This window comes from Lemur catta, chromosome 2, assembly GCF_020740605.2.
Source record: "Lemur catta isolate mLemCat1 chromosome 2, mLemCat1.pri, whole genome shotgun sequence".
In the NCBI taxonomy this organism is placed as follows: domain Eukaryota; kingdom Metazoa; phylum Chordata; class Mammalia; order Primates; family Lemuridae; genus Lemur; species Lemur catta.
In genome coordinates, this window is record NC_059129.1 from 133,181,887 (window position 1) to 133,194,554 (window position 12,668).

General features: G+C 35.8%; 1 protein-coding gene and 1 pseudogene across 1 annotated transcript in view; both read right to left on the reverse strand.

Moving 5' to 3' along the window:
• Positions 1 to 12,668, reverse strand: part of LATS1 (large tumor suppressor kinase 1) — a 37,557-nt gene that overhangs the window by 21,910 nt on the left and 2,979 nt on the right. The window contains exon 2 of the mRNA XM_045544560.1: positions 2,056 to 2,550. Coding sequence (XP_045400516.1) covers positions 2,056 to 2,406 — 351 coding nt within the window. The 5' untranslated portion in view covers positions 2,407 to 2,550. The remainder of the gene's footprint in view (positions 1 to 2,055; positions 2,551 to 12,668) is intronic.
• LOC123633737 lies at positions 4,872 to 4,919 on the reverse strand (annotated as a pseudogene).

The window sequence follows — 12,668 nt, forward strand, 5'->3', positions numbered from 1 at the left end:
CTCACTTTATGTGCAAATTTAAAATAATACAAATCACTCAAAATTAAAAGTCACCCAGGAGTGCTAAATTTTAAAGCTGGTTAAGCCACATGAAATATATCTGTATTTATGCTATTATCACATGTCAGTGCCACCTCATATGGCAAGAAACTGGCACCCACTATCCTTTTCCAGTATTGAGGTAATCATATTCTTATTAAATACACTGGAATCGCAGCCTGTGATTTTGGTGATTATTATGCTGGCTTTTATTTTTTAATACTTATTGCTATGTTTTAAAATATTTTTTACATCTGTAACAATGTCAAGCAATTGTTCTTAAGTGGGGATGTTAGTGCAGTGTGAAAAAGAGCACCCTCAAATTGGCAACCTTAGAACATAATTTTGTGATAAGAAAACATTATGTCCACATTACGCTTTTGTTTTTCTTGCTTATAAACAAAAATACACTCCAGTGATTATGTACGGATGTGTTCCAAGAATGCATTTAACATTTACTCCTATGAGGAAATTAATCTACAGAGTCACCAGAAACAAATTCTCAAGAAAATAAACTTCCTTGAACTTTGTGTAGTTAAAAGGAATAGGTGAGGGTTTATGAAATGATAAAAAGCATGAAGTTAAAACTAGGTAAGAATTTTGAAATACCAAGTTAGGATCTTGAACAATATAAATTTTACACTATAATGGGAAGCTACCAGAATGAGTGATTCAAGGAGATAGTAGAAGTAGATTGCCATATTCTTTATATCACCACTGGTATAAAAAATACTTCATTATTTAGACAAATGAGGAATGACAGATGTCTAAATACTTTCAGTAGAGCAACCTTTAATGTTATTAATGTCATAAAGGTGACAATTTTGAAATGTATCATTATAATAAAGCCAACATATCTTTGTAATGCAAAATACTTATTGTTATTATTGCCAATAGATAAAGTATATGACATTAATCAATGCCTTAGATTTCTTAAAAATCTAAGAAAGAAATTTTGAGTTCCTTAAAGGTATGGGCCATGTCTGGTATCACTCACTATCCTGACTGACGGGTTCACACATAGTAAAAGCTCAGTAAATACATATATATTAGGTGACTTATCTGACATATAACATTACCACTCTTGAAGCTTTATACAGCTGTGTGATTTTATAATTCTCTTTCCTTAGCAATATATAAAAGCAATATATAAAACAGTAAAAGAATTTTAAGGGTAGTTATTTTTGTATAGTAGAGATAAAGGTAATTTTCAGTTTCCTCTTTATACTTTTTAATTTTTAACAGAGAATAGGTAATTTTTTTATAATCAGCAAAAAAGTTACTATAATTTCTAAAAATGTAATTAACTCTTAGTTATTCACATTTAGTTATATTTTACATTCTCCATAGCCAATATTTTTCTAAAATTATTTCTGCTACCTAAAATATTCATGTGCTGACAAGGTATATTATCATAAAAAACAAATTCTATTAACCTAAACAAAATATGATTTAAATATATATGCTATGAAAAAATTTCAAAATGAGTTCTGAAGGTATATATTAAAAACTTGGCATAGTTAGCATAAATTGAAATTTCCTTAATTTTTGTGAACTTAAGATTTGGGCCTAAGTATGTAACTGCTTAATCAACCTATGACTATAGTTCTTTCTCCCTATAAACTCATACTTTATGTCCTTGGAGCTGTCTCCTTCCTGCCCAACAGCCACTTAGCTCACCAAGCTCATATTTCACACAAACAGACATCCTTCCCCTACCCTCACCTGTGGCTTTCTTCAACTGCACTTGGACTCTGACTTCATGACCTGGCCTTTTAAATTCCAGAAACTCCAGAATTTAGTGATAGGTATCACAGAAGAAACTAAAGAAATAATAATTATTTTGTTATAATAATTAATGAAATTGTAAACACAACATTCTTTGCTGACAGAATACATAATTTATATACACAGTTAAATTCTCTCAAATGAAACACTTCAGCATAAGTTCACCTAAAAAGTGTTATGTAGTATAAGATAAGAAGAACCCTTTCTTCTGTCTTTAAAAGTTCTTACCTCATCAAATCCAGCAGCTTGCAAGTCTTGAAGCATTTGTGGATTAACTTCTGAAGTACTCCGTGAGGAAGAACTTGTTTCATTTGCAAATGGTAGTAGAGAGTTTCGAATTTCCTGCAAGGCTTTATGATGCGTCCCAAATTTGGGTGGATTTCTGACTTGTCGAGGATCTTCAGTTGACATTTTACTCATGTTATGCTCAGCCTTAGCAGCATCAGATGGTTTGGATAAATTCCTAAGTGATTCCCGAATTTCTTGCAACATTTGCCGGCTACTGCCAGTGTAGTTACTGGCAGGAAAGGTCTTAGGCCTCATTTGTCTATATCCTTCTGGCTTTTCACTCCTCTTCATGAAAACATCTATATATTTAACCCACACAAAGGACTTCTTTAAACTACTTGATAGATTCAGAGCTTCTTTTGAGCAAAAGTGAAAAAGATCCTTCGAGGAAGTCCCCAGGAATGTTAAAATTCTTTGCAACCTAAATAATTAACCCTATAAAAGAAAAAAATAAATAAAAGCCATAAAGTGATTAATAAAGCAATACCATGTATTAGAGGAAAACCCCACTGATATAGGAGCTGAGAGATTCAGCTCCTATATCAGAGCTCCTATATCAGAGAAATTCAGCTGAGAGTTATAGTTCTGACTCCATTAAGGATTCCTGTAGGATCAGAACCAGTTACTATTTTCCTAGCCTAGAAAATAGATTTACCTCAAGTGGTTATGATGATAAAAGAATAAAGCGTGCTTTAGTGGCCGGGTGCGGTGGCTCACTCCTGTAATCCTAGCCTTCTGGGAGGCCGAGGCGGGTGGATTGCTCGAGGTCAGGAGTTCGAGACCAGTCTGAGCGAGACCCCGTCTCTACTAAAAAATAGAAATAAAAATTATCTGGACAACTAAAAATATATATAGAAAAAATGAGCTGGGCATGGTGGCACATGCCTGTAGTCCCAGCTACTCAGGAGGCTGAGGCAGAAGGATAGCTTAAGCCCAGGAGTTTGAGGTTGCTGTGAGCTAGGCTGACTCCACGGCACTCACTCTAGCCCTGGCAACAAAGTGAGACTCTGTCTCAAAAAAAAAAAACAAAAAAACAGTGCTTTAGTAAGCATATAAGCATATACTAACACAAGCAGTTACTAAGTGAACAATACAACAGGAAATCTCTCTCATTATCAACTCCACCTCGTGGCTTCAATTAATTTTAAAAGATTTTACAAATTAGACTGTAATAAAAGATATCGTTAGAAGAAAGAGTACTGTTGCTTTAAAAAGGTTTTTAAACCACTATTCCAGAAGACCCCTTTATGCTTCAAAAACATGCTTGAGTCTATTTCCCAAGCTGTGAACTGGGCCTCTAGAGACAGTAAGCTTATCAACAATGGACTAGGGAAAGGCTCTCTCAGGTCAACCTGTCTGATTCCTCACTTAATGCATGAATGTCTTCTACAACACACTGGGAGAATAGTCATCTGAAGGCTTAAATGGGCACTTAAATGTCCCCCACCAATATGGAAATCACTAACTCAAGGAAGTCATCTCATTTGTAATTTGTAAGAAGTGTTAGAAATGTTTTCTTCAAGTGGAGCTTCATGAAATCTCGCCCAGTGCCTAGTGAGAGCCTGGTATGGGCCAGTGTTAGACGATTTTGCCTACCTTCTTATCTAGCCATGCTAATACCTCTGTAAGGTAGGCTTGCTATCTCTCTACTTTGTAGATGCAGAAACTGAAGTTCAGAGAGTATGGGTAAATAGTGTGTAAGTGGTACTGCTGGGATTGAAACATTGCTAATTACTGGGAGCCTATTTCTAATCACATTAAATATAATTACCACTCATGTTACATAAAGATATCTACAGATATATTAATTAATAGATATATAAATATTGCCTTCTTGTCATTTAAGTCTCAGCCCTATGTTACCTCCTCAAAGGGCCTTTCCCTGGTCGCTTAATTATCCTTTTCTTGATAGTACATATCACTATCTAAAATATCTTACTTGTTTAGTTGTTAATTGTCCATTTCCCCTCACTGACATAAACACTCCATGAAAGTAGAGGACCTTGTTTGTCTTGTAACCACTGTCTGTCTACCACCTATAACAAGACCTGGCACATAGTGGGTGCTTAATAAACAAACACATATGTTGAATAAATGAAATAAACATGTGCCTCCTAAATATCACCAGTTACTTTAACCCTTCCCTAACTCTAGTCATGCTCTTCTGGATACACTTTGTCAAAATCCTACAAATGCTAGAAGAGCACAGCACTTATAATGGAAATTCAACAACAAAAAATGTCATTCAAGCATTTGTTCTGTTAATTATTAGCAATACGTACTTGTATATTTAATTCTCTGAAACTGACTCCTGACACATAAAATGGTTGGAGTCACATCTACCTCAGGATGGAACAAGGATTAAAAGGAACAATGCAATACAACTAAAGGAATATACACACAACTGTGTGAAGATATAGGATGTTTTTTGCAACATCATTTATAACAGCAAAAGATGACATCAGTTTAGATGCTCATCAATGGAGGATTGTTCAAGTAATTCATAGTACATTTATATAATATGTGACTAAGTTAAAAAGAATGATGTGGTTCTATCTATATGTACAGACAAGAACAGATGCCCCATAATGTATTCTTAAGCAAAAAAAGCAAGTTTCAAAATACTGTGTAAAAAATAAACCCATTTTCTATTCTAAAATTAAATCATGTTGATGGCTGTACTGCTCTGTAAATATGCTAAAAAATCACTGAATTGTACACTTTATTTTAATTTATTCATTCATTCATTCTGCATGGGGGGACGGTTTTCCTGCTGGACAAATTCTAAAAGAGCTGTAACATTCAAATTATACACTTTAAATGGATAAACTTTATGGTATATAAATTACATCTTAACAGAGCTGTTTAAAATAAACTTATTTTTTATGTTTGAATTTATATTTATAGAACTTAATTATATATACATATACACATATATTTGCAGCAGGCCTAAGACAGGACACAGCCTGTAGCAACCATCAGAGGTATAGTTTCCGATGACTTACCTCATTAAACAGTACTCTTGTAGTACAACAGCAAATCTAGTTATGAATCAACCACACTCTACTTTGGCAAGCAGCCCACATTTGTCTATTTTGTTAAAAAAAAAAAATGAACTTTGTCATCTGAAAATTACACATTCTGTCTACAATATAACCAATCTATTTATAATTATTTCATGAATGCAATTAGAACTGACATACCTTGTGCTTTTATGAAGGAAGCTGGTCCCTAATGATGAGCATTTTCTTTTCTAAGCATTCCCAAAATATTAATTTAATAGCTTATTAATGAATCTTTCTAGGCTTGATATTTAGCTTCACCAATCTAAAGTTTGCAGAAGTCACCTCTGGCCCTTTCTGAAAGTGAACATATTTTCCATATCCGTTCTTCTAAAACCTACCTATTTCTCCACAATCAAGGATTAACAACATCGGCTGTGCAGTCTCACATATTAGTTCTTTCAGTATCTGGGTTGTAAATCATTTATAGGATCTAGACATTCCTTTAATATCTCACTTATTTTGGGTTTCAACTCCAAGTTAATCATCACTTTTATTTTTATTGTTATTTTACCATTTCCAAGATCACTCTCTTTGATAGACAAGAAAGAAAAGAAAAGAAGCACCATTTTGCTTATTCCTGTCCAGATAAAGCATTTGCCTCCATTTTCCTACCATGAAACCTGGTCAATAGTATCCAGTACAAAAATATTTGTTGAACTTGTAAATGCAGATAACATATCACTTCTTTTCACTCTTAATAGTTTGTGATTTTTTTCTAGTTATAAAAAGATGTATCCTCATTGAAAAATTCAAGTATTTATATAAGTATTACACAAATATATAAAGTAGAAGTTCCTTATAATTCATCTTCCTTACCAGGGAGAATCACTGTAGTGGGCTGAAAACTGGCCTCTCAAAAGATACCTGCCTCCTAATCCCTGGAACTTAATAAATTTTATCTTATTTGGAAAAAGAGACTTTGCAGATGTAATTAAGTTAAGGACCCTGAGATGGAGAGATTATCATGGGTGAGTCCTACATGCAATTACAAGTGTCCTTACGAGACACAAATTTGATTCACACAGAAAAGGGGTGGGGGGCATGTGATGATGAAGGCAGACATTGGAGTGATGTGGCCAGAAGCCAAGTAATGCCTGCAGCCAACAGAAGCTGGACAGGGCAAGGAACAGTTTCTCTCCTAGAGCCTATGGAGGGAGAGCAGATTTACTGACAACTTGATTCTAGACTTTTGGCCTCCAAAACTGTGAGAGGATAAATTTATGTTGTTTTGAGTCATTAAATTTGTAGTGATTTACTTACATAAACCACAAGAAACTAATAATAATCACTATCAATACTTCATATTCTAACATATATGTTAACCAAAATGGGATAATACACAAAATACGACAACTCATTCTTTTACATAATCATATGCACTCACAAGAAGACAATGTAATGTTGCCCAAATTTCTCTTATTTAAATTTTTTCCCCTAGAGCATTTCATGAGCTTCATATTCTATGGAATATACTTTAGAAAATGCTGGACCAGAGATATTCATTCTAGTCCTCTATTTTAAAACTCTGTGCTTTGATGATGTAATTTCTAATATTGCTAATATCCGAGTACACAATGGTCACAGAAATGACAGTTCTGGTATATGTGTAACAATGTGTTTTAGATTTATATAATTGAAAACTTATTTTAAGCTTATCTCTTCCATCTACATGTTGAAATACTTGTGAATAAAATATAAGGTCTGGAATTTATTTCAAAATAATTTGGCTGTGTGCTGAAGTGGATGGGGATATAGATAAGACAAAAGTGGTCATAAATTGAAGACTGTTCTAGCTGGGTAATGGGTATATGAGGGTTCATTGTACTATTCTTTTTACTTTTGTGTATGCTTGAAATTTTCCAAAACAGAAAGTTAAAAAAGGTAAAGAAATGACTATAGTACTTTGGATCTTGGAATGGTTCTGCTGCAAATTCTTATTCAAATACAACATGCATTTAAAATATGCAGGGATTTATTTAATTTAAAGAAACCATTATTTCCATGAAACAGTATCACTTCAACATTAGCTTTTAGCTTTTCAGGGGAATTAACAGAAATATCATTTTTTCTTTTTTTTTTTTGAGAGAGTCTCGCTCTGTTGCCTGGGCTAGAGTGCCGTGACATCAGCCTAGCTCACAGAAACCTCAAACTCCTAGACTTAAGCAATCCTTCTGCCTCAGCCTCCCAAGTAGCTGGGACTACAAGCATGTGCCACCATGCCTGGCTAATTTTTTTTCTATATATATTTTTAGCTGTCCAAATCATTTCTTTCTATTTTTAGTAGAGACGGGGGTCTCACTCTTGCTCAGGCTGGTCTCGAACTCCTGACCTCAAGCAATGATCCCGCTTTGGCCTCTCAGAGTGCTAGGATTACAGGTGTGAGCCACTGCGCCTGGCCAGAAATACTACATTTAAACACTCATTTCAATTGTAAGATGATCTGATCTTCTAATTTCAAAAATGTTGGAATGGAGGAATTGCGGTATGTCTTTATCCAATTGCTATTGTTAAATGTATTGTTGCAGAAACTATATTCACATATAGCACTTGCCTCCATTTTCCAGATGGCTCTGGCCAAAGCCCAGTGAGCAGATATGACATGTTTGTATTCTGGGCTGAGGCAGTTAAAAGCCAGTGTGCTTCAATGACAAGGTAGGTCACATTATGAGATGGTGGCTTTAGAACATGGAGAGAATGTGGATTCCTGAGTCACTGGATGGAGAGCCCCTACTGATCACCATTAGACTTTGTTTGAGTATGAGAGACATTTCTGTTGTGTTAACCCACTGATATTTTGGGATTTGTTACCATAAAACAGCCTAATACTATTGTGGAAATAGACAAAGACTGCCCAAATGAGAACAAGCAGAGGCTATTGAATCAGAGATTGCTATAGGAAGGGGAATTAGTCACTGTCACTTGCATTTGGCAGAGATTCAAAGGCAGGCAGGGGAGTAGGAAAGCTTTATACTAAAAAGCGAGGAATTAGGCCGGGCGCGGTGGCTCACGCCTGTAATCCTAGCTCTGGGAGGCCGAGGCGGGTGGATCGCTCGAGGTCAGGAGTTCGAGACCAGCCTGAGCAAGAGTGAGACCCCGTCTCTACTAAAAATAGAAAGAAATTATCTGGCCAACTAAAAATATATATACAAAAAAATTAGCCGGGCATGGTGGCTCATGCCTGTAGTCCCAGCTACTCGGGAGGCTGAGGCAGTAGGATCGCTTAAGCCCAGGAGTTTGAGGTTGCTGTGAGCTAGGCTGATGCCACGGCACTCACTCTAGCCGGGGTAACAAAGTGAGACTCTGTCTCAAAAAAAAAAAAAAAAAAAAAAAAAAAGCGAGGAAGACTTCAGGTATGTTCCAACTGTAGGTTGATAGCGTGAGGAACTGGAGGTGGGCTAACTATTATAGAAGAGGGGCATCCTATGTGATTGATTTGAGAAGCACGTTTGGCTTTCTCTGGTTGGTTCTGATTTAGAAGTAGGCACAAAAATTAGGGAAGCTGATAGTTATAGACCAAGTCCTGACTGGGTCTACTGCTACAGAGGTCATGGGTCAGAGTTCTAGTTTCATGCATGATCTGGCTATTGTCCATTTGTATATTCATCCTCTCATGATTCTAATGCAGAAATTGGTACCTAGAAGTGAAGTACTGCTACAGTAAAAAACCTATGCAGTATTGGCTTAATGGTCAGGCTGAGGGCTGTGAGGAAACTGATACTAGAGCCTGGAAAAATGGAGAACCACGCTTTACAGTGGCAAAATATTTGGTAAAGCTATTGCCTATAATACCTTTTCATATGACTGCACCTTTTCCTATGATTCACCTCGTATGCCTACTGATTTTGTAGTCGTATGAAAAGGGTTTGGAAAAGAGAATCTTGGAAGCGTATATTGGCTGCTATTGGCTATTTGGCAAACTATTATAAGTAAATGATGAGGTGAAAAAAAAAGCAGCTGATTTGAAAGTAGAAATAGAAAATAGAGTTCAGAAATTTAGTCCTGAAGGATTGGAAAAGCAGCTTACACCTAGACTCCAAACAGGAAGAGATAGGATTAAAAGACTGAGCACAGATGATCCCTGAAACCTCTTAGCTAACTAAAGTACCTCAGTGGTAAAGATCATATTAAGGGTATAGCCTTCCAATTCAAACCTAATAGTCTCAAATAACCAATTGAGAAGAGGAGGAATGGAAGCTCTCAAACCTTTGCATGAGTTAACTAACACATGTGAACTTTGGTTATGGTTACAGACACATGGAACTGATGGAAACCAAACAGATCAGAAGAGGCTTACTAACTTTGAGAAAACCCTTTTGTTGGAAAAAAATAATTATTTTTAATCACTTCAAACTCAGACTAAAGAAGCTTTTGTCCATTCAAAATTTAAAACCCTTGAGTTCCCAACTTCTATGAGGAGTAGGCTATTTGAGAAAGATGTGCACCTTCCAAAGAGGGAATATTCCCTCAACACCCTCTTCACATGTGGCCAAGGATGATAATGGAAAAAGAATATGCCAGGAAGTTCTTGGAGGGTTTAAGAGAACAATGGCTAAGGGTTAGGGAGAACAATGGATGAGAGAGTTCCTTCTAGATAATCGAATGAAAGTCTAATAAAGGAATCTCCCCTACCTCCAGGGCTAGTAGCTTACACAAGATCTGCCTAGGGAGAGTTCAGAATTATTATACATCAGCAATTGCTGTGTATCTCTGATTCTTCTCCTTTTCTAGTAGAGTGCTCATTATGGCTCTCCTATCCTCGTTCCATTGTGTATTATGGTGAGTGAGTGAGTGAGAGGGAGAGAGAAAAGGAAGGAGGGTAGAAAAAGAGAAAGAGCAGAAGGCAGATTACTTCACAGATCTCTGGACCAAGAGATATATCTGGACCTGACAGAGAGATTACTGGGCATGTGGACCACAGGAGCTTGGAATTTAGCTTCTACCACTGATTAGGGCCCATTTTGATAGTAAAAGAATAACATAATAACATAATGAACATCCTTCCACGGCAATAGGTATCATGTTTTCTTGATTCTAAGATGCAGTTATCCTATACTTTAATATTTCTAAAATCAAGAACATCTTAAGATCAATACTAAAAGAAATTTTCCAGCTCCAAAGCAGAGAAGTTCTGGAGTAGCAGACATTGCACATGCCTAACTTAACCATAAATAAAAAGTGAAATCTCCTTGTCACCTCGTTGTATTATTTTGATTGGCAGCACCACATGATCCTCAAAATGTTTTGAAAAGATTCCAATGTGATGCAGTATTGTGTACTCAAACTGTCATTCAATAGGCAATGCAATTAAAGATATAAATAATTGCCAAATTTAAGTGAGATCACAGAATTTTCAAAGGTAAAATAGACTCAAAGTACATGAAACAACCATTAAAACTTTTGGAGTTATTAATACCTTCAGAAGAAGCTGTTTAATTTCCAACAATAAGTAACTCAAGGAAAAAAACGAAACTAAGAGTAAGCACAGGAAAAAAAGAAAAACCTCAGTACTCATCAATATGCCTTAAAATTACACACTCAATCATAAAGACAACAAAGAGGTTGAAGATAATTAGCTAGGGTTATGAAAAGCAGCATGTCATCATGATGTTAATTTCTGAAAGCCCAAAGTAATTCAGAAGAAGCCTAGATTCTGAACGTGAATAAAGTTGGGCCTCAACCTTTATTGTAACAGATGAAAATAGTATACAATGGAATGGATAAATATATGCTACTGATGATTGATAAAAACTATGTTTATTTTCTTCCCCCTGAAAAACTGCTACTAAATAGATGGTTTGTCTTAGATTGAGCGGTGTTTCAGAACTGAGAAAATGACAGTTCAGCCTCATCCCTTTTAATATTTGCATATTGAATTTCATCATGTAGCTATACTATAATTTACGTATCCCCAACCGATGGACATTTAGGTTGTTTCCTACTTTTATTTCTTAACAGTTACCTGTTGTTTCCTGCTTTTATTTGTTTATTTATTTTCCTGCGGAGGAAGCATCCCATTTTTTTGCTATTATAAAATAAGATTACAAACATCGATAACATAAATTATATTGGTACTATTCTAGTTCTGAGGATGGATGGTGGATTCATGGATGTTCACTGTATTATACTTAATAGAACATGTACATAGCATATTCCTTATACATATCAAAATTAGTTAATAAAAATATGCTACAACAAAAATTCTTGTACACACATTGCTGAGCATTTTCCTTAAGATAAATTCCCAGAAATGGAATTGTTGAACTGAAGAAAATATATATTTAAAATTCTGATACTTATTGTCAGACTGCCTTCCAGAAAGGTATACTAATTTACAGTCCCTTCAACAAGGTATGGTCAACACTTGCATTATCAAATCTTAATAATCTTTGCTACTATGACATGTGAAAAATCAAATTATTACTAGGCAAAGAGAATTTTTAAAAGAACTCTTGAACGCAAACAGTTTACCTCTTTTCCTCTTTAACCCATGCTATGATTAGTCTTCTTAACAAACAGTTCTGATCATATCACCCACCCCCTACTCCAAAACGTTCAAAGACTCCTTTAACCTAGCAGTTAAAGTAAGAGCTCTGGAGTCAAACTGACTGGGTACAAATCCCAGCTCTACCATTCACTAGTTGTGTGACCTCTAGCAAGCTACTTAGCCTCTCCTCTGTGCCTCAGTTTCATCATCTTCAAATGTGGGCGATAATAGGTCCTATTTCACAGGATTGCTGTGAGCATTAAGTAAGTTTAATCCATGTCAAATGTTTACAAGTCCCTGACTCAGTAAGTGTTAGTATCTTCCTATCTCTGACCCACACTCTTTCTGCTGTCTTACTCAGACTCTCCCACTATCTCCTTATGTGTACCTATACCCTAATCAAGACAAATGACTTGCTTTCAGTTAACATACCTTGTGCTTTTCTGTTTTTGTGTCCTTATTCATCCTGTTTATTCTTTTTGGGAGAGCCCTTGCCACATTTCTTCTTATGGAAATTATACCCAATTTTTAAAGCCCCATTCAAATGCCTCCTTCAACCAAAGCTGTTAGCTGTTATCTTCCTCTGAACTCCAAATGCACTTTGCACAATTCAAATAAAACTTATGTTTTTGTCCTGTTTATGTTCTTGTCTTATTTTTCCTACAAGGTCACAGATTTAAAGAGCATAAAGTGTCTTGCTTGGAGGTTTTTTGTTTTGTTTTTTTAACAGATAAAGAAATGGATCCAGACAAGTAAACTGATTGGCCTACTAAGGTCATGTAGTCAGCTGGTGGAAATGCTAGGAATGGACTCCTTTAACCTAGTTGAGGCCTCACTTCTTCATACCTACAGCTTGAACTTCCTAAGGGAGAGGATCATAACTCATTCTTTTTTTTTTTTTTAATTACTGACAGGGTCTTGCTCTGTTGACCAGGCTTGAGTGCAGTTGCCTGATCATAGCTCACTGTAACCTCAAATTCTGGGGCTCAAGTGATCTTCCTGCC